The sequence below is a fragment of the Alnus glutinosa genome, chromosome 7 (assembly GCF_958979055.1).
Source record: "Alnus glutinosa chromosome 7, dhAlnGlut1.1, whole genome shotgun sequence".
NCBI classification, from domain to species: Eukaryota; Viridiplantae; Streptophyta; class Magnoliopsida; order Fagales; family Betulaceae; genus Alnus; species Alnus glutinosa.
In genome coordinates, this window is record NC_084892.1 from 15136459 (window position 1) to 15159508 (window position 23050).

At 41.3% G+C, this 23050-nt stretch overlaps 1 protein-coding gene across 2 annotated transcripts in view; it reads left to right on the top strand.

The window, feature by feature from the left end:
- The first annotated feature begins 620 nt into the window (after window positions 1-620).
- Window positions 621-23050, top strand: part of LOC133872797 (uncharacterized) — a 29966-nt gene continuing 7536 nt past the window's right edge. Inside the window, exons 1-4 of one of the 2 annotated variants that reach the window (XM_062310409.1) lie at window positions 621-910; window positions 1313-1474; window positions 1611-1713; window positions 3527-3639. In XM_062310409.1, the coding sequence (XP_062166393.1) occupies window positions 1334-1474; window positions 1611-1713; window positions 3527-3639 (357 nt within the window). In that variant the 5' untranslated portion in view covers window positions 621-910; window positions 1313-1333. The remainder of the gene's footprint in view (window positions 911-1312; window positions 1475-1610; window positions 1714-3526; window positions 3640-23050) is intronic. The other variant, XM_062310408.1, reaches the window with a different exon arrangement.

Below are 23050 nucleotides of genomic sequence, written 5' to 3' on the forward strand. Positions count from 1 at the left end.
TTCTAAAATACCTAGCGTAATAGTCTTATTTATAGGTTCACAGTTCACAGTTATAAAACTGCTAGAATACTTGGAGCATAATTTGATTAGGAGTCTGAGTCATAGATCACATAGTCTTTAATCTTATCTTCATAGAATTTGAATTGGGTAGTAGAGTTCAAACTGGATAGGACACTATCTCTTTAGCTGATGCCATACTATTAGGTACCTTATCCCATATTTGATGAGATAAAAGTCTATCTTGATATACTCGGGATATACGTCTTTTTGGAGATAACGAATGGTCTTATAAATTGGGTCTGATCTTGCTGGCTCGACCCGATGGATTCGGCCCACGTGTCTTTGGAGCTGATTATTTTTCCAACAGGAACCAAAACATCCACTAGTGTTATATTGAAAAAAAAAAAAAAAAAAAAAAAAACCTCCACTAGTGTCGCAACCAGCATCGAAGACCCACACCCACGGCACACTCGGCACGTATCCTAAAACTTCTCCAAGCTTCAAAACGGATATGGGTTTCCACGCGGGCTTAGAATTTCTCTTTGGAGCCCATCTCTTCCTCCCCTTCTTACTCCCAGCATCTATGGGCTTAAAGAGAGACATTTCTAACCCTTATAGAATCCTTAACAACGCACGATCCATCTCAGCCTTCAACTTCATGAGATGTCCCTTCCACTCCCAAAGAAGAGCATGCGTCTTCCCTTTTCCAATCAACCTGCCCTCCCCAGCAGAACCAGGCTTGGCGTCAAACAGAGTCAAACCCAGCAGATTCTCGACATCACTCAGGTCCTTACCCAACGGATCCCCTAGCCGCATCGTCGCCTTCTACGCCGCTGATAGGCTGGCCGCTGATCTCAGCACCTCCGCATAAGACGGCGCACCATCTTTCCTGATAAACCCAGACCCTCCGGTAAGAGCAGAACCCTGAACCAACCCTGCCGGCATTGTTACCACCTCTCCTAACAATGAGAGCCTTCGACCCCTCTCTGAAGGACTTGACAAACTCCTTATCCCCCGGGAACCACAGCAAATCCTCCATCGTCAAAACCCACCAATCGATACACTGAGCTCCCAAATTCACCAACCCGGAGAAGCCCCTCCTCCTTTCTTCCAACCTCACCACCGAGAACACAAAAGTTTTAGCCTCCACGAAACACCACCTCTCTTAGAAGATCCTTAATTCATGTAACCTATCCAAAAAAAAAAAAAAAAAACCCTATCAAAAGATCCTTAATTCAGTTGTTTGATGCTCTCTTAATTCAGTTGTTTGATGCTCTCTGCTCCCTTAGAAATGATTGTTCTTGATATGCAGGCTAATATAATAAACATACTGATGTCATCCAGTACTCTGAGGAGAAGGCTCCATCATGGCGATGTTGACGGAAAGAGGCATGAGAATGTGGAGACATCGGAGTTGGATGGTCTGAATGAGCCTCTACTAGGAAATTATGAGCATGATGATAGGCATTCGGAGGTGATTCCTCATTTTTTTTTTTTTTTTTTAAATTTTAAAAAAGTTTTTGTGTTCTGATAATTCATGAAATAGTGAAGTTCTGCTATTTTTACTTATGTTTAACCTTTTCCGTGACGCATATTTGGCTTTATCATAGGGATCGACACTAGAAGATCTTTGCGATGATGAGCAGAGGAAGGAACACCTCCACTGGACACTTATATTTTCACAGTTGATCGCTCAATGGGCACAATGGTTAGGTACGTTGTTTTGTTGGTAGAATAATAGAGCATATTTTCCACATGCTATCTTTTGTCAAATATGCTATATCATTTGATTCTGTAGCTTGTTGATAGGCATGGCCTACTATCCAAAATATTTAAATCAACTTTTTTTTTTCTTCTTCCCCTTTTTCCTTCTTGTTGCTATTGTGAAAGTGCAATGTATTAGCACGTTGCCATCATAATTGGATTCCTGCCTATTATTATTTTATCTTAATACTTTCTTCTTGAAGTCGGTCTTCTAACAGATCGGAAACTATCTAAGAAATTTTTTTGCTTACAGTTGCACTTTTTTTTTTTGGTAGGTAAACAAATTGCATTAAAAACTTTTTGCTCTAGAAAACCGTCTTTATCTGATGTATGTATAGTGAGTGACTGTTATATTGTCACTGAGTTGTTGCGCATGGTTGATTCATCAATAACATGGCAATATAAGTTGAATTCATAGTAAATTTTCTTATGCTGTCGCTTACCTTTTGAGTATAGAGTGGCTTGTAGAACAATAAACAAGTCTCATCATGGATGATTTTTAAAATTCATATGACTTGTTCATTGCAAGGTATCTGTATTTTTGGTGCTTCAGTCGGCAGTTAGCTTCAAGGATTTTCAAATAACTATTTGTCAACAAATTAGCATAGAGTGTTTACTATAACAAGAAGGGGGTGAGCTAGTAAGGAACTCACATGGTAAGAAAAGAAGCGAGAAAAGGGTGAATTTTAGTCAGGTGTTGTAAAACCTTATGTATTGACTCTCAAGTATTGTATATTAACTTTACGTATTACTCTAGGTAAGTATCTTTGATCTTCATGATACACGAAGTATTGACCAATATGTATTCAATTTTGTTGATAAAACAAGATTTGTTTGATTTTGTTTTCCTAAAATTGATCTGCATCACATTTTCAAAGCTAAATGACCATTTTTGCTGTAAACGTATATTCTTCTGTTTGTACTGTAGGTATTCATAAGTAGGGCTATAAACATGAGATTGAATTCTAAAACATTCTTATCAATCATATATTTCTCCGTACATGATTACTATTCTGTAAGATAGCTTTAATGAGCATACAGTATCTTCAGAATTGCATAATTGAAAAATTTAATGCTATCATAAACAGCTTTTTCTTCAAAAAGTTGAATAATTTAACTAATGAAAATGATTGAAATGTATAATTATGATGGCCACCACAAATGTGGTGTCTACACTAAAGAATTTGGTGATAACTACCTCTGAATTAAAGTGAACAACAAGTATGCTTCTGACTTGACCACCTAGCTTTTATGTTTATTTGATCATAATGCAGCTGAATGCAATATGGTAGGTTGGAATGATGATCAGTTACCTCCTTTGTGGAATATTTAATGGATCAGAAGATAAGTTATCACCATTATTCACTACATGATTTTCTGCCTCGTAAAGTAGCCAATCAGAAATGGTTGTCTGCTGAGCAATCATTTAGACGAACCTTGTCGTTTAAGTGTTAGATTGCTGAAATTCCCTTAGGTGGCAATATATTTGAAGGATTGTTGCTAATAAAGGCGTTATACATGTTACAAGAGAGGTACATATGTATGGAATGATATCTATAGGTCGCAAGCATCAAGTAGGGTGTTAAATGATTATGCTGTCTGTTCATTCTTGTTACTATTTGACTGCATTTGGTGGTTAACTACTGCAAGAATCATACTAGATGCCGTAGATGTCTTGTTCTTTGCATGCTTTAAATGCATTCTAGATGTTGGGTACATATCATTAGTTTTGTTGACTAAAATTTCATCTTGGTCTCTTTAGCAAATATTGTTCTTGGACCTGGGTTGCTTATTGGACGCCTTTTAACTTTTCCATCCAACTTCCAAAGAGGACAAAGCAATAAGCTGCGTACGCCTACACTTGGTCCTCTGCAGGTATGTCCAATGATTCAATACATTTAACTTATGGCAATTTATTGTATTTATCCATTTGGAATAGAGGAAAGTTTTCCATACGAAGGCTCTCAAAGGGAAACTGATATCCATATTGTTAATTTATTGCATTTAGCCATTTTAGTTGACATTTTTTTTTTTTTTTGTTTCTGTTGTATACTTTTTGTATGCTTAGGGGCGCCTTATGCTTTTCTAATATATTTCTTTGCTTACCTATTAAAAAAAAATAATAATTATGGAACAAAATAATTTATTTTCTACAATTTGTAGTGGGCATTATTGAGAAGATGAAACATAGGTTGGTGGGTTGGAAGATGCTTTATTTATCAAAGGGAGGGTTAACTTTGATAAAAAGTACTCTTTCTAATTTACCAACGTATTATTTGTCCCTTTTCCTTATTCCGGCAGGAGTGGCTAATCGACTGGAAAAACTTCAGAGGGACTTTTTTTTTTTTTTTTTTTTTTGTGGGGGGGGGGGGGGTTTGTATTGGTGATGAGTTTAAGTTTCATCTTGTTAAGTGGTCGAATATATGTACTTCGATAATTTCAAGGTGTTTAGGGGTGAAAAATCTGATTTAGTTTAACTGAGCCCTTTTGGGTAAGTGGTTGTGGAGGCATGCTACAAAGAGGGAGGCTCTATGGGAAAAGGTGGTGGACATTAAATATAATAGTATGAGTGGAGATAGGTGTTTTAAGGAGGCTGGGGGGCCTTATGGTGTGGGAGTGTGGAAATGTATAAGGAGGGAGTGGGAAGGCTTTTCTAAACATGTGAGGTATGAGGTAGGAGATGGGTCTAAAGTGCAGTTTTAGTATGATGTTTGGTGTGGGGAGCAGCCTTTGAAGTTCTCATTTATGGAATTATTCACTATTGCTTGTGGTAAGGATGCATGGGTGGCGGATCATTTGCAATTCCAGAATGGAGACATTCATTGGAATATTATCTTTACAAGACCTATGCATGATTGGGAGGGAGGTGGAAGTGGTTTTTGGGTTCTTTGAGTTGCTGTATTCTCAAAGAGTAAGGCATGGAGGCGATGATAAAATTTGCTGGATTCCTTCTAAAAGGAAATCATTTGAAGTTAAGTCATCACGTGTTATCTACTTCGGTAAGGTCCATTTTTCCTTAGAAGAGTATCTGGAAAGTTAAGGCTCATCTGAGAGGCATTTTTTGTGTGGACGACGGCTTTAGGGAAAATCTTAACTTTAGATAATTTACGAAAAGAGAATGTTATTATTGTGGAGTGGTGTTGTATGTATAAGAAATGTGGGGAGTCTATTTATCATCTTTTCCTTAATTGTGAGGTTGTAACTGAATAGTGGAGTGTATCTTTTCAGTTGTTTGGTGTTGCTTGGGTTATGTTCGAAGGGTGAGTGAGATGTTGGTAAGTTGGAGGGGACAACTGAGAAACTAAAATGCTTTGAAAATATAGAGGCTGGCTTCTTTGTGTTTAATGTGGTGTCTTAGGAGGTGATAGAAATGGAGCCTTTACTAGACATTAGTGACAGATAACCATAAGCTATTCTAAATTACTTGTATCAGAGAAGGAGGAAGATGCAGTAGTCGATGTTTCCAATTAAGAGATAAGTTGACAAAGTGTCTCTACCTCTTCTTTGCTAAAGTCTCTTGTATTAGCTACAAGAGAACTAGCCTCTAGTGTGGAAACAATTGCCTCGGCCATAGAAATATGATGGGCACGAGGCCTTATTCATCCACCTGAACGACCCCCACAACCTCGGCCGTAGGACAACCAAGAAATCTCCAACATGTTTCCCGAGTATTCTAAGAGATATTGCACTGATCACAAAAAAGTTTATCCTTGTCATCCGATGTTGCATAGGTTATTTTGCTACCATCCCAACTCCTGAAATCGCCTTTCAAATGGCGTTGAGATGCACCTACGAGAGCTAATTGAGCCTATGAACTGCAATGGAGCATTCTGCTACGACTACTCTAATTTTGAGCATATGAAAATACCTCCCTCAATGACGAAAGAGGATCCTTGCCCAAAATCTGAATGCGAACTGTATCATACTTTTGAGTTCAAACCAACTAAGCACTCATATGTACGTTTCTCTTCTATCATTTTCTTAATCTTGATTGCATCTGTTGCGCTCTAGTTTGCAAGTTTCGATAATAATCCAACTCCTGCCACAAACCATGAAGTTTATGAAAATAAATAGCTACGGATGTCACCTTGGATTGTTCCATGTATCTGTCACTTAAATTTATAAATTGGTGATGCATTCCCTATTTTTGAGAATGTTTGAGTTGATGCCTCCCAAACCTCTTTTGCCGTGCGGAGAAACAAATATCTCTGACTAATCTTCGATAGCATAGTGTAATAACCAGGACATAATCATCGAATTCTTGGCCTCTCACTTGTCTAGGATCATCTAACATGGCCGACTGCGACCAAAAAAGTATTTGAGCCCATCCAGCTTCACAGTTGTGATTTGGAGCGTTGGATTCTCACTATGGGAGGTCACCTAGCTCTCTATCCCCTTTTTATGAGCTTATTAGGTTTGACTCGTTTCCGACATCTTGAGTTTAGACATCCACCCAAATAGTTCCAATACTTGTCACTTGGGGTCAAGAGAGATTAAAGAACCATAAAATGAAATACTAGAATTCAACCATAAAAAAATAAATTTAAACCAACATTTTTTTTTTTTGAGAACTACTCTAAACAACCTTTCTTTTAGTGAAGGTTATATGTTGTTTTGTCATTTAGTGAACGTTACCTATCGTTTTGCCTCCGACTGAACGACCTGTCATTTGGGTCAATTCTATATGACGTGTCGTTTTGTACATGGCTATGTGACTTGCCGTTTGAATCACCATATTGAACAACATGTCCTTGGGTCTCTCCTCCACCAACGTTACACAGAGCCTCCAAAAAACTTCATCACCACATTAGAACACGGCAATTTCACTAGAAACCACCTCATAACTCGCTGTCGAGCCTTCTCACCCTCATATAATCGACTATCATCCACCAGCAATAATCGGGAAGGATGGTAATCGATCCCCATAGAGACACCGATGGCCCAAGGCGCTACCAACACAGACCAATGAGAAAATCTCGCTAGAACTGACCCACGTGAAACAAGACTTCGGTTGTCCTGAAGAGTTTCAAACATGGGGCTACGATGATAGCGGCCAAAGACCAAAAATTCTGTAGTCACAGCAAGCAACACATGCAAAGTAGGAAAAATAGTAGGAACATACTGCTCTAATACCAAGTTGAGAAAGAAGAAAAGGAGAAGAGATGAAATCTGTTTATTCCTTTGTATGGTTCCGTACGTTTGCATGGCTTTAAATAGAAGAGAATTACACAAGTATACACGAAGGATGCTTTCGTAGCGGCTCACTTGAAGCTTTCTGGTGGCTCCAATCAATGGAACGTAATTTTTGCTAGAGGGGCTCATGATTGGAAGGTGGATGTCTTTGCCTCAATTTTCAGCTTCTTGTATTCAATTAGAGGGAGACGAAAAGGTGAAGACAAGCTTTGTTTGGCCCGCTCATTCTTCTGCAGTGTCCTAGTTCAAATTGATGGCTTTCTTTTTCCTTGGAAGAGTATTTGGTAGACTAAAGTTCATTTGACGACGACTTTCTTTGTTTGGTCGGAAACCCTAGGAAAGATCCTTACCATGAGCAATTTGAGGAAGCAGCATTGTACCGATCCAGGGAAAAGCGCTAGCCACATTTGCACTATCACTCTAAAAAGACTAAGTCAATTTGGAACTTCCCTAAAATTTCTTATAAAGCCTAGTTTCACCTTGTAATAGGCAATGCGGGACTTGGCACTCATGATTATCTTTATAAACCACCCACTCCACATGGGCTATTAATCTTCCCAATATGGATCATCTCCTTCTCCATTGTGAGGTTGCTTGTACATTTTTTTTTTTGATAAGTAATTGCAATTTATTCAAAATAAGTGCAGAGGGGCGCAACCCTTATACATTAGAAGTATACAAGAGAGCCCCTAAAAGGGACGAACAGATAATAATTTTAAAAAATCTACATAAGTAAAAACATTCAAGCTATGATGGGACGCTATCCAAATATATAACGTATTGAGTAACCGCTTCCGTAGCTCCACCATAGTTGTCTCTACATCTTCAAAGAGCTGTGTATTCCGCTCCCGCCAAATACACCACAATAAGCACAGAGGAGCTAACCGCCAAGCTTCTTTAGCACTACCATACCCAATCGTTGTCCCCCAACTATTCAACAACTCCAACACCGTGCGTGGCATAACCCACTCTACCCCAAATAAAATAAGAATGTAGCTCCAAAGATCCCAGGCGACTTTGCAGTGAAGCAACAAATGATCAATAGACTCTACTCTTCTTACACAAACAACACTAAATTACTATAACATTCCTCTTACGCAAGTTATCATGCATCAATATTTTGCCTAAAGCTGCGGACCATGCGAAGAAAGCCGCCCTAATTGGAGCCTTGACACGTCAAATATTCTTCCACGGAAAAGATGGAAATGATGGGCCATCTTTCCTAATAAGCTCTTCATAGAAGTATCTCACCTCAAATAAACCATTTTTAGAGGGATTCCATACTAACCTGTCACCCTCTCCATGTCGAGCCGAAATGAAGTACAGTCGATCGAAGAAGGAAATGAGCATATCCATATCCCAATCTTGGATTTGTTGTGTAAAAAGAACATTCCATTGAATAACACCATTATGAACAACCAAATTATCCACCACCATCGCATCTTTGTTCCTCACAATACTAAAAAGAGCTGGAAAGCATTGCTTCAAGGATCTATCCCCACACCACCAATCATGCCAAAAACTAATATGTGATCCATTCCCCACCTCAAAACGAACAAAATTGCGAAACTTCTCCCACCCCCTCCTAATATGTTTCCACACACCCACTCCAAAAGAACCCGACTCTCAAATTTGGCATCAATCACCGATCGCCATAAAGCCTCTCTCTCCCTACCATATCTCCACATCCACTTACCCAGGAGTGCCCGATTGAACTGGATGAAATTGTAAACTCCCAACCCACCTGCATGCAAAGGAGTACAAATCTTGTTCCAGTTCACTAGATGAAATTTGGCCTCGTCACCAATGCCACCCCAAAGAAAATCATTTTGAATTTTATCATGACGATTAGCCACCCTCACTGGAATAGGAAACAACGACAAGTAATACATAGGAATATTGGAGAGTGTACTATTAATAAGAGTCAATCAGGCACTCTTCGACAAATGCATTCGCTTTCATCCCGCCAACCTCCTTTCCATTTTTTCAATAACACCATTCCAAATAGAAGTGGACTTGTAAGAGGCACCCAAAGGCAAACCCAAGTAAGTTATAGGCCAAGATGCAACCCGACATCCAAGAAGATTAGCCAACCCTTCGACATCCTCTACTTCACCAATAGGGACAATTTCTGATTTTCCTAAGTTAATTCTCAAACCAGAAGCTGCCTCAAAGCATAAGAAGATACATCTCAGATGTCGAATTTGTTCTTCTTGAGCACCACAAAAAATCAATGTGTTATCAGCAAACAACAAGTGATTCACAACTAAAGCCTCAGAATCCTTGGAACCCACTGAAAACCCTGTCAAATTACCTTGATCCAATGCGGCAGTCAGCATTTGGCTCAAAGCCTCCATAACCACCACAAATAACATAGGAGAAAGAGGATCTCCTTGTCGCAAACCACGAGAATTACTAAAAAAACCCGACGGGGTTCCATTCACAAGAATAGAAAATCTCACCGTAGAAATACAAAAACGTATCCAATCCCTCCATTTTTCCCCCAAACCACACCGCTGCAACAAATAAAGCAAGAAGTCCCAATTCACATGATCATATGCCTTCTTCAAATCCAGCTTACACAGGAGTCCTGGGTCCCCCGATTGAATATGACTATCCACACATTCATTAGCAATAAGCACAGCATCCAAGATTTGTCTACCGCCAATAAACGCATTCTGTCTGTTCGAGATAATCTTGCCCAATACTGATTTAAATCTGTTCGCGAGGACCTTTGATATAATCTTGTAAATCCCTCCAATCAAACTAATAGGGCAAAAATCTTTCACATCCATGGCACCAGTCTTCTTTGGAATCAAAGAAACAAAAGTAGCATTAAAACTCTTTTCGAACTTACCTCGATAATGAAATTATGCATAGACAGCCATAATATCATATTTTAAAATATCCCAACACTTCTGAAAGAATGCCATAGTGAAGCCGTCTAAACTTGGTGCCTTATCTCCGTTCAACTCCCTGATCACATCCCACACCTCCTTCTCAAAATCTCTTTCTAACCAAATACTTTCATCCTTATCAATGGATAGGAAAGATAGACCCTCCACCCTTGGCCGCCAAGAACAATTCTCAAAGTACAGATTGTTGTAAAACTGGACTATGTGCTCCTGAATCTCCTCAGGGTTCTTGGAAATTTCACCATTGATCTTCAAAGAGTTTACTTGATTGAATTTACGATGAGAGTTTGCCACCCTGTGAAAAAATTTTGTATTCTTGTCCCCTTCCTTCAGCCACAAAGCTCTAGATTTCTGTCTCCAGTTCAATTCCTCAAAAACAAGAGTTATCTCCATCTCTCTCGACATATCAATCTTACGAACCCTTTCGTCCTCCTCTAAGCCACGACATTCTTCAATTACATCCAGCTCTCGAATACCCTCCAATAATTCTTTCTTTTTCTTTCCCTATATCACCAAACACTTCTACGTTCCATTTCTTCAAGTCTGTCTTCAAAGCCTTCAACTTATTCGCCAAAATATAACTAGGTAAACCAGAAAATTCATAAGACAACCACCCATTCTTAACCTGCTCAACAAAACCCTCATGTTTCAGCCACATGCTCTCAAACTTAAAGTACTTGTTACCTCCTCTTGGTGCCCCGCAATCCAACAACAAAGGAAAATGATCGGATAGAAGTCTTGGCAATCTCTTCTGTGTCACTTCAGGAAATCTTTCTTCCCACTTCGGAGAAACTAAGAATCTATCAATTTTAGACCATTTTTGGTCTTCCTGATTATTTGACCAAGTGAACTGGCCACCTTCAAGAGGTAGATCCACCAAATTTTGCATGAAAATGAAGTCTGAAAACTCTTCCATAGCTGCAGAATAACCGGCACCACTAGACCTCTCAGTTGGAAAACGGACCACATTAAAATCTCCCTCAATACACCAACGCAACTCCCACAAACTCGTCAATCCAGCTAATTCAATCCACAATTCATTCCTATCCATGTCATCATTTGGGCCATAAACCCCCCAAAATCCCAAACTACATTATCTACAGTGTTGCGCAAAGAACAAGCAACGGTGTACCTACCTACGCATTCCTCCACTTTCTCCATCACCCTTCTATTTCACACTAACAAAATCCCACCCGACGCTCAATTGGCACCCAAATAGATCCAATTAACATGATAGCAACCCCATAAACTTCGCATCACCTCCCTAGAGATAACTGCCATCTTTGTCTCTAGCATACAATATCCGCCTTCCAATCCCTTAGAAGTCCTCTAGTCTCCAATCTTTTCTTAATCGCATTAAGTCCTCTAACGTTCCACGTAAGTATTTTAGGTTTCATAGAAACTAGATGATACCCTACCCTTATGTCGGCCTCTATCAGAATGATCCCCTCTCTTCTCATAGTTAATGGACCAAGCCAACCTATTTAATTCCCTCTGCCCTTTCGCCCCTCGTGAAGACAAATAATTAGTCTTGGGTGCTGCCAAAGAGCGGTCTCTGGCAGCTTCAATCTCCTCAAACACAGCCAACAATTTGTCCTCCAAACCACCACACGATAGCCCTATAATTGGATAAAATCTCTTGATTCTTTCCACCACCCATCTAGGTGACACCCTCTGCCCGTCTCCACCTTCCACAGCCAATGGTGTGATTACCATCGGCTCACAACTCTCTAACTCCCATTGAACATCCCTATCTTTATCTTGTAGCAAGAGGCCTTCAGAAAAATGGTCTTGCAAATTCAAAGAACAATCAAGATGAGCTCCCTCCTCAGCCACCAAGTCATTAAAAGAAGACCCAAACTCCATTTTATCCCCTGTACCTTCCCATAGGCGGTTTTCCACTTGAGATCTTACTGAAGATGCTTCGGTTTTGTAGCCCACTTTGCCCTCTTCTGTGGAACAAATCTCCAGCTCGAGAGTGCCTTCTTCTTGCCTCTGATCCACTAACTCTGTACCAAACTCGGAATTCCCCAATACAAAATATACCTGCGAACTGGAAACCTGAGGAGCCAGCAATAAATCTCCACCAGCTTTCGACAAAACCAATGTAGACCCTTTTTCAACGACAGAACCCTTCTCCCCTAAATAGGTAGCCTTTCTACCTTCATATGAGCCGAACCCAGACTCCGATTCTGACCCTGGAGATGCGACCGCTAACTCCTCCGACTATCTTATGGCTTATTGCAAGGCTTCCGGTTCTCCTCCCCCACCGCACAACACATTCTTAGAAGCCGGAAAGGAGGCCTCATCTCCAGACATCGAATTAAGCACAGCCTTCTCCCCGCTCTGACTCGAACCCACCTCCGGTTTGGCCTGTCCCTGCTTAACTTTCCAAATGGCTGAAGATTGATGATTTTGAAAATTTTGACGCTGAAAAACCCGGCCAAAAAAACCAAGTCTAGACACGGATGTCGAATTGCCAGAACCCAGACCTATCGTCGCCAACTGCACAACGGAAGTAGAAGCACGGGCGTCCAGTGAGAAATGGGGAGTTGGAATGGGACGAAGGACCAAACCCGCCTTAGCCTTAACCAATGAATTATCAATGAAAAGTTCCCTCTTTTAGTTTCAGTAATTTAAGTTCCTATCACCACCCTACCCCTTAGGCTTGAAACAGACGCTTTTCCTGACAAAGCAGGAAAAGACACTGGAGCTATCTTCAGAGGATTATCCTTCACCGGAGAAGCCTTTGCCATCGTTTCAGTCTTCGACATAGCAAGTTTCGTCGAAGACGACTTCTCCGTTGAAAACGCCTGAACACGACTGCCCTTCTCCGAAGACTTTGTACAGGCCTGGATATATCTCCGTATCAGAATATGTCAACTTAGCCCCGGCAAGCGCAGGAACAACAAGCCACCTCGAGACCCTAGCAATAGTGGAATTGGAAGGACCAAAGGGCTCTTCAATCTTCGGAGGAGAGGATCTCAGAACTTCAGCAAAACTCCTCAATTCGGATTTAGGTTTGGGTTGTGAAACTTCTTTAACATGAAACTGCTTCGCGCAGCTAGTACTGCCAACATGAAGAATATTGAAAGCTAAATGAAGCTCCTCCCCGAAACGCTTCCACCCTTTGCCAAGTATCCCTTTAGGCACCAATACAGAACCTCTCCTTCTACCCTCATATTCTTCTATGATCAGAAAGAAGCCATGCCTATTGGAGCATTGCTGCGCAAGAATCCGAGGAAAGCCCGAAACGGATTGGTTCTAGAACACTCTACGGTCTTTAACCGTTACCAGATCATGAAAATATTTAAGCAACCATGCAGCCTCATCTTTGTCTATGAGAATGGACCTTGTCACTACTTTGCGTTTTTCAAAGATCCTAATGTCTGTAAAACCACCCACCACCGACAAAGCAAACTCCTTTGACTCGACCGACCACCAGCACGAAGAAATCACCATTAGGAAAATTTTGCAACTAATTTTGATTAATATACTAAAATAGGAAACAGCTACAAGCAACTAAGCTTCTAGGTTCAGATGGGGACAATACAAATATAGACACCAACAAAACAGCATCAATCTGAAACAGTTTAGAGACCACTAACCTACTATGACTACTTTGCTTGTACCTTACAGATTTTTTTTTTCCAATCACTTTAGGCTGTCTTGAGTTATGCCTCGCCAAGTAGTTGACTTGCTTGCTTGTTGGTGGTGGGTTGTTGGTAGCACTCAGAGTGCTGTTGTGTGGAAGATGGTACATCATTGCCTACTGTGGTGCTTTTGGAGGGAAAGAAATAATAGAATTTTTGAGAACCGTGAGAGGACGTTGGAAGAGCTTGAGTCTTTTTTCTTCTATACTCTGTCTTTAGACAATTGCATTTGTTTCTCCTATGGTGCTTAGTTATCATGATTTTATTATTCTTGTTTCTCCTTCTAGCTAGTTAGGTGTTTTCTCTTGTATAATTCTTGTGTACTCGACTGCGTCTACGCTTTTAATGATATTTCGATTACTTATAAAAAGAAAAGTATGGAAAGACATTAATAGTAGATTACAATCGTAATAAAAGGAAATAAATCAAATCAAATCATAGTTTAATAGGTAGTTTTCATCTTCAACACTATAATCCTCAAGATACAACTGAGAATTATTTTTCATTTTCTGAAAGTATAAATATATTTAGTGGTGAACAAAATCCTTAGAATACCAAAATATATATGGTGATGCGGACATCTTGTTATTTTATTTAGTTATTTATTTATTTGGGCTTTATTATTTAGGTTGTAATAATGGGCTTCAATTATAGCCTTTATTTGTTTTAGTTATTTAGTCCACTTATAACTCTTCTAGGGTTTAATTAGGGTTTCTATTTACTATTTAAACACTGTTAACTGAAGACAAAGATAGCTTTTGAAGAATGATGATTATTTGAGCGTGCGTCGCTATTTTCTCCTCTCTATTCTCTCTATCTTTCTGCTTCTTCTTCCTCTTGATTGCTTTCTTTTTCCCTCTGTTTACTGGTGTTACATCAAATTTGGTATCAGAGCCCAACCGACGATCCATACCCCTGTTCACTCTCCTCACCCTGAACCAGCGCCGCTACCCACCTCCCAAATTTCAATCGATATCCATCCCCCAAAATAAATCCCACGAAACCTACATAGAAGAAGCCCCAACTTGCGCTGTCCATACCCAAACCCTAGCCGCCACAACTCACCGCTACGCCTCCATCCACGCCGACCCACGAGTCCGGTAGCCTCTGTCCGCTCCAAGCATCGGCCGGCACCCCAATACCCAGATACACCACCACTCACAAACAACCCACCCTCGAAAGACCTCCCTTCGATCCAAAACCTGCCTCAGTTTCTCACCCAAAACCCATTCGGTATATTCGAGAGAAAGAGAGCTCGATCTGAGAGAGAAGAGAAGAAACACTTACAGCGGTAGATCGAAGAGCCCCAAGCAGTGAACATCTCGCCGTGGTGTGCCGACGAAGACCGCCGTTCCAGTCGTGACACCCATCGAGCCACACTCATGCCCCTGTTGTCGCCACACCCCTGCCAGATTTTCTCAACGAAAAACAGGGAGTCCCTGCTCTTTTATCTTTGGTTTTATGCTGTCTGTTTATTCTAAAATTGGTTAAATTTTTCTTTTGTGTTGCTGTTATCCGTAACACCTAATCCAAGTCCACTTGATTGGACCTTTGACTGTTTGACTTTCCCTAGATAATTTAACCCACATTTGGCCTCCCACTGTTCGTATTCTCAACCTCCCAACTTGCCAAAAAAAAAAAAAAACTTCGTCTTTATCAGATTCTCTTTGCTGGTATTAGACCTTTGCTTTAATTTTTAAATACCTACATTACTTGTCTGCTGTGTTTAGATTTACTTAATCTCCAAAAAAAAAAAAAAAATTGCTTCGGTTTATATTTTTCATTACTGCCTCTTACTGTTCATTGATCTCAATTGCACTTCATTTAGTGGTTTTCCATTGCATGCATTTGCGTAGCGGTCGTCTAGTTACCCCTACATCTAGTACCTCCATTATGGATCAGGCCCAATTTGATGCCATCACACGTCAGTTAGCTCAATTAACCACTATCCAGCAACAATTACAAACTGAGATGGCTGCTCACCGTGAGGAGACCAGGGGTCTAGCAACTAGGTTAGACAATTTGGAGGACATCCAACATGCTGGACGTGATCGTTGGAGCCGGGGTCGTGACCATGAGCGTGAACGAGAGCATTACTGTCAGGGTACTCAATCTCCTACTCGTCATGAAGAGCGCTTATTTAAAAACATTAAGTTAACTGCCCCTACTTTTGATGGTTGTTTAGACCCTCAAGTTTTTACTCACTGGACAAGGGACATGGATCGATTCTTTAGTTGGTATGGGATCCCTGAGAATTAGAGAGTTCAATTCGCCAGCTTGAAGTTAACTGGCACTGCCCAGCTCTTTTGGGAAACTGTAGACGAGCTCCTTGAGAGGCGCAATGCACCTCGTGTTGGAAGTTGGGAAGAAATGAAGCGTCGCCTGCAAGAGAAGTACTTACCCCAATCCTACTGGGGTAACCTGTTGGACCAATCGAATGCTCTTACACAGGGCAATCGGCCCATGACTAAGTATGTCACTCAATTTGATGAATTGCGAATGAGGTGCCATGTAGTTGAGGATGAGGCCATGACTTTGAGTCGGTTTAGACAAGGCCTAAAAGATTATCTTCGACGCAAGCTTGTCCTTCGGGACATCACTACACTTGATCACACATATTCTTTAGTAAGAGATTATGAGTCAATTACTCGGCCTTCATATGGCAAGCGTAGTGATAATCGCCCTTCCGTTTCCCCAGCGGCCACTCTTCCCTCTAGGTCTCTTCTAGGGCCACCACCGTCTAGTTACCCTGCACGGGAGAATAAGGTTAAAGGGCCAGAAATTCCTAAGACTTCCTCTCGTGTACAGTGTTTCAATTGTAAGGGATTTGGCCATATTTCAGCCAATTGTCCTAGTCGAGCCCTAATTATTGAGGAACGTGAGGATATCATTGATGGGCCACTGGAAGATCAAGTCTATGAACCTAAGCTGGACGAGTTTGATGATTTGGTTGATGCTGATGGCACATTCTTAGGTTGTATTCGGACCCTTTCTATGGATTTAGGTCCTGAGCTCCCTATTTCTGATACACCCCGGTTAAGTGTTGTTCGTTATACCCTGACCCAATCCAAAGATGTTGATGACTGGCATCGTCATGCTATTTTTCATACTTATATCAAAATCAATGGTAAGGGTTGTAAGGTCATTTTGGATAATGGGAGTTGCATTAATGCCATTTTCGTGACTACTGTGTCCCGCCTGGGATTGCAGCCAACTCCTCACCCTCAACCATATAGCATTTCTTGGGTTGATAATTCTTCCATAGCAGTGAAAGAACGTTGTCTAGTGCCTATCCAATTCTTGGAATATAAGGACCACATATGGTGTGATGTCATTCCTATGGATGTTGGTCATGTTATTCTGGGTCGGCCTTCGTTGTTTGATTTGGATGTGACCATCCATGGTCGATCTAATTCTTGCTCCTTTGTGTTTAAGGGCAAGAAGATCCATCTGAACCCTTTACCCCCAACACCCATGGGTTTGCCGCCAGCAAAGAAGGGTATAGAACGTAAAGGGTTAAATATCATTAGCCCTACGGAGTTTGAGCAAACTCTCCTGGAGGACGCTGTGGTGTTTGCTGTGGTTGTCGTGGAGGTTCCTTTGGACTCTCCTATCATCTCCTCTACTGGGGCCCAATCTCTTCTTCAGGAATTTCAGGATGTCTTCCCTAAGGACCTCCCTGACCATTTGCCTCCTTTAAGGGATATTCAACATGCTATAGATCTTGCTGTAGGAGCGTCCCTTCCAAATTTGCCTCATTATAGGATGAATCCCACTGGGCATGCTGAACTACAGAGACAAGTAGATGAACTCCTTCACAAAGGATTTATCCGCGAGAGTTTAAGCCCTTGTACAGTTCCGACCCTTTTGTCTCCTAAGAAAGATGGTTCTTGGAGGATGTGCATCGATAGTCGGGCCATTAATCGAATCACTGTAAAGTATCGCTTTCCCATCCCTAGGCTCGATGATATGTTGGATATGATGGTTGGTGCCTCAATATTTTCTAAGATTGATCTAAAGAGTGGGTATCATCAAGTTAGGATTCGTCTGGGTGATGAATGGAAAACTGCTTTCAAGACGAAGAATGGTCTTTATGAGTGGTTGGTCATGCCTTTTGGTCTATCCAATGCTCCAAGTACTTTTATGCGAGTAATGACACAAGCCTTTCGGCCTTTCATGGGAAAGTTTCTCGTTGTTTACTTTGATGACATACTCATTTACAGTAAAACCAAGGAACAACATCAAGATCATCTGACACAGTGTGTTCTACTCTTCATGCCTCAAGTCTGTATGCTAATGTGAAGAAGTGTTCTTTCTACACTGACCAAGTTGTCTTCCTAGGATTCGTTGTCTCTTCTACCGGAGTTTCTGCTAACCCTGCAAAGATTTAGGCCATTGTTAGTTGGCCTGAGCCCAAGTCTATACATCCCTAGCTACATTTTATCGTCGTTTCATCAAGGGGTTTAGCACTATCATGGCTCCTCTAACGGAATGCATGAAGAAAGGAGAATTCCAGTGGACACAGGAAGCGGGTAAGGCCTTTAAGCTCATCAAGAAGCTAATGACGAAAGCTCCTGTCATGCGACTTCCTGATTTCTCCAAGGCTTTTGAGGTTGAATGTGATGCTTCCGGGGTAGGAATAGGTGGAGTCCTTAGCCAGGAATGCCATCTTGTTGCTTATTTCAGTGAGAAGTTAAATGATGCTAAACAACGATACTCCACTTATGACAAAGAATTGTATGCAGTTGTGCAGGCTTTGCGCCATTGGCGCCATTATTTGTTGCCACAGGAGTTTGTTCTTTATTCAGACCATGGGCCCTTCGCTACCTTAACTCTCAGAAGAAATTGAATTCTAGGCATGGTCGTTGGGTTGAATACTTACAGGCTTATTCCTTTGTTTTGAAACATAGGAAAGGTGTTGAGAACCAGGCAACTGATGCTTTGAGTCGTTGCAACTTCCTTTTGTCTGTTCTGACTGTCAAAGTCATAGGTTTTGAAAGGCTGAAGGACGAGTATGATTCTTGTCCTGACTTTAAGGATATTTTTCTTGAGTTGCAAAGAGGGCAGTCGAATACCACGAATAGTTTCCGCCTTGAGGCTGGTTATCTCTTTAAAACCAACAAGTTGTGCATCCCTCGGACTTTAGTTCGGGACTTTATTGTCTGGGAAATTCATGTTGGAGGTTTGGCTGGACATTTTGGACGTGACAAGACCATAGAGGAGTAGAACGTCAATTTCATTGGCCTAGCCTAAAGAAAGATGTGGCTAAGATAGTCAGCACCTGTAACACTTGTCAGCTAGCCAAACAAAAGAGACAAAACACTGGTCTCTACACCCCCCCTACCCGTTCCCAGTTGTCCCTTGCAAGACGTCAGTATGGATTTTGTGTTAGGACTCCCACGTACTCCTAAGAAACATGACTCTATTTTCATGGTAGTCGACCGTTTCTTGAAAATGGCTCACTTTCTCCCTTGTAGCAAGACTTCAGATGCATATAGGATTGCTAGGTTGTATTTTAGCGAGATTGTCAAATTGTATGGCCTTCCTAAGACTATTGTTTCTGATAGGGGCGTTCGTTTCACTAGTCATTTTTGGAGAACTCTGTGGCATATGGTGGGTACTAAATTGAAATTCTCCACTGCTTACCACCCTCAGACGGATGGTCGGACTGAGGTTGTTAATCGCAGTCTTGGCAATTTATTAAGGTGTCTAGTCCAGAAAAATCTTAGAAATTGGGATTTGATCCTTCCTACAGCTCAAATTGCTTATAACAGTTCTGTGAATCGGTCTTTAGGTACGAGTCCCTTTGAGGTTGTTCATGGTTATAAACCTAGGAAGCCTTTAGACCTTATTCCCATGTCCCCCTATGCTAGTGTGTCCATGTCAACTGAAGCATTTGCACAACATCTTCATGACTTGCAAATTGAGATCAATAAACAACTTGAAGCAAGTAATGCATCATATAAACTTAGAGTTGATTTGAATAAACGACAGGTTGAATTTAATATTGGGGATTATGTTATGATTCGAATTCGATCGGAACGGCGTCCACCTGGATCCGCATCCAAATTGCAGGCTCGTAGTGCTGGTCCTTTCAAAATTTTAAAGCGAGTTGGTCCAAATGCTTATGTCATTGATCTTGCAACACATTTTGGTTACCACTCTACTTTCAGTGTTGAGGATCTAGTTGCTTACAAAGGTCATTTTAACCCCTCCAATGATCCTTTTCTACCTCCATCTGTGGACCTTGACCCTGAACCTATTGCTACCCCTACTCCAGTACCATCATCCAGAACACAAAGATAAAATTGATGCTATTTTAGATGAACAAACTGTGTTGATCAATGATGGAGAGGTGCAGCGTTTCCTTGTTCGTTGGTTAGATCGTCCTGATTCAGACTGTGCCTGGATTCCCAGAGAGCTACTACAGCAGCTTGATCCAGATTTATTAGAGCTTTATCGGAGTCAGCAGGATCTTCCTCTGCCTGGAGCACCGCACATCCGATTCCACCCTCCACTCACACATGTTTATGGTCGTCGCAAGAGGTTCGCTCAACCGCTTAGCTTATGTTTGGGTGATTGACCGCAGTTTGTTGAGAGTTGACAATTCGACGGAGTCGAGTTTTCTCCCACCCCAGGAGAGTTGATACGGACAACTTGTTATCTTGTTATTTTATTTAGTTATTTATTTATTTGGGTTGTAATAATGGGCTTCAATTATAGCCTTTATTTGTTTTAGTTGTTTAGTCCACTTATAACTCTTCTAGGGTTTAATTAGGGTTTCTATTTACTATTTAAACGCTGTTAACTGAAGACAAAGATAGTTTTTGAAGAATAATGATTATTTGAGCGAGCGTCGCTATTTTCTCCTCTCTATTCTCTCTATCTTTCTGCTTCTTCTTCCTCTTGATTGCTTTCTTTTTCCCTCTATTTACTGGTGCTACATCATATAGTTTTTGGATGGGATATATTTTTAGCATTTGATAGTAATGTGCCAGTACATTCTCCTCTCATTTTTTCTTTCTCGTCTCACTCACCCTAGCAGTAGCGCATGAAGTCGCGTCTCGCTGGGATTCCATTCTCTCGCATCTTAGAAGCTCGGACGACTTCGGGTTTTCGCCAAACTCTCTGTTTTTTGTTAACTTTTCGTGTTTGGTTTTGGCTATTCAGTTCTGAGCTAGGTTGGTGTTGGTTTCCAGCTGGTGGTGGAGCGGAGCTAGGTTGCATGCAGAGCTATCATGTGGTGCTGATATGGAGCGGCGTTTCTATGTGGAAGCAAAAAAATTCTTCTTTTCAGTGCGTGAAGATAAGGCAGAACTTTGTTTGGAGGAAAGGAGGAAAGATTTTGTTGGGTTTGTGTTCTTGGGTGTCCAATGCTCTATTTGGTTGGTGGATACAGTTGAAGAGGTGTTGAAGTCTTTGGGTATAAAAGACTTCGCCAAGTCTTATTGTGAGGTTGAAAAGGTGCTTATGGTCCGTGGGGCCGGTAATAAGGCCGACTATTTTCTAGAGGTGGCGGTTTATGTAGAGGGTGGTCGGAATGGTATCATTTGGCTTCCCGAGGGTCTTGGAGGGTGGGGATGGCGTCGGTTTGTAGGAGAGTTGTGTCGGTTGTTGGAGCCTTTTCAAGCCAAGTTTGTTGAGTTTTCATCGGCGGGGAAGTAGGTGGGAGTAGGCGTTGAGGATTCTTCGTCTAGGTGCTCCTTAGCGGAAGTGGTGCAGGCTACAACCAGTTCTCTCCCGCAGACTCTGGTGGGTTAAAGAAGCTGTCTTTGGGTTGCCTTGATCTGTTTCCAGTGGTGGCTTGTTTTGAGTGGGAGAATGGAGTTGAGAATCTGAGATTGGCGGTGGATTGTTTTGAGATGGAGAAGAATCTAGAGAGGGCAGAGGCTGGTTCAGAGGAGAGCTTTGGGTCAGTGAAGAAGGCGAAGAAGATGAAGGGTACTCTCATCAATCACTCGCAGAAGAAGATTCTAGGGTTTGCGTGGTGAAAGTTGTGCAATTGGATTAAGGCCGAAGTGGGTCGGGTGGTTGGTTATGGGCTGGATCAATTACCCATAGTGGGTTTTAAAGGTGTTCGTCTGGGTCGGTTCGCATCTAAGCTCAAACTGGATTGTGAGAAAATGGGTTTTGGTTTTGTTGAGGGTGTTGTGGTTATGGATGTGGGTCTAGGTTCGGGGCCCGAAGCGGGTCCTAGGGTCTCTTCGGATCTTGGGTTTGTTTCCTTGCTTGAAGATGCCTTAGGTTTGGGAAGGAGTCGCTTCCACCCCAACTTCCTTAGCAACAAGAGTCGATGACGATACGACCGACACTTTAGGCAAGAGAGTGGGTTGCACTGACTGATTGAGAAACCCACTCCGAAGGAATCCCCTCATCTTGGATTCCTTTCTTAGAGCGTTGCAAAGACTTGGTTTCACTGACAATATCTATCCTCAATGCCGCCATAGTCTCTGCAAATAAGCTCTCATCCAAATGCATTACTTTGCCTTCTCTAGCCCTCCTAAAGTAACTCTAAAACGACTTAGATTCCAACGGCGCTGGAGTAGAGAGACGTAACCTTTCTCCCAACTTAGCCACCATAAATAAAGAGTCACTGGAAGAAAAAGATTCCGGCCTAGTGGATGTAGATTGAATCCGATGCTCAACAGATCCAACACCAATACCTATTGGTGCCGGAGAAGACCTCTTAGACCTATGGGAAACTTCCAGAGATGCTTAAGACAACATTTCTGTTGTCAAAGCAAGGGGCATAGTGTGGCATGGAGAATCCATGCCCTTACCCTTTAGGTGTGTTACATCCCGACATGTCCTTGGATTGGGTGATGGATGGCGATGAGGGCAAAGATCCGTCCTTGGCAATCGTGGATGCCATTGATGAGGAGTTTCATCGGAAAACTATGGTTGTTTGCCAAAAGACCAAAGGTATGAGGGAGCTGTTGAACTTGAAAAGCTCCATTAACTACGGCGATGCAAGCGCACCCTCTTGGCGTTGGATAGGAAAGGCTCACATGATGTAGTGTTGAGTGCCTTATGTGGGTCTTGGGTTTTAGGGTTTTAGGGTCTAGCGGATTTGTTGGTTTTCTTTCTTTTTTTAGGTTGGTTTGGTTGTTCCAGTGTATACTTCTTGTGTATTTAGGGGTGCCTTACGCTTTTGTAATATATTTTTATTATTTATCAAAAAAGAAAAAGAAAAAGTAATGTGTCTATTTTTTTTTCCTCTCTCATTCATTGAAGTAATGGTATCGGCTATGTTGCACTATGTTTGTCGATGCTTATAGCATTGGTAATGAAATGTTATCACTTCTCCATGATACTAGCAAGTTTTATTGGAGAAAACATTTAAATTGGTGGTATTTCCTCATGAATGGTCAACTTAGTGGTGTTTAACGAAAGTCTGCATAATTATGCAGTTTTTGGTTTATCTTGAATTATTAATCATCTCATGTTAGTGGTGTTTAAAAAAAATCCTCATTGTTATGCACTTTTTGGTTTTTCTTGCATTATTAATCATTTGCTTTTCACTTT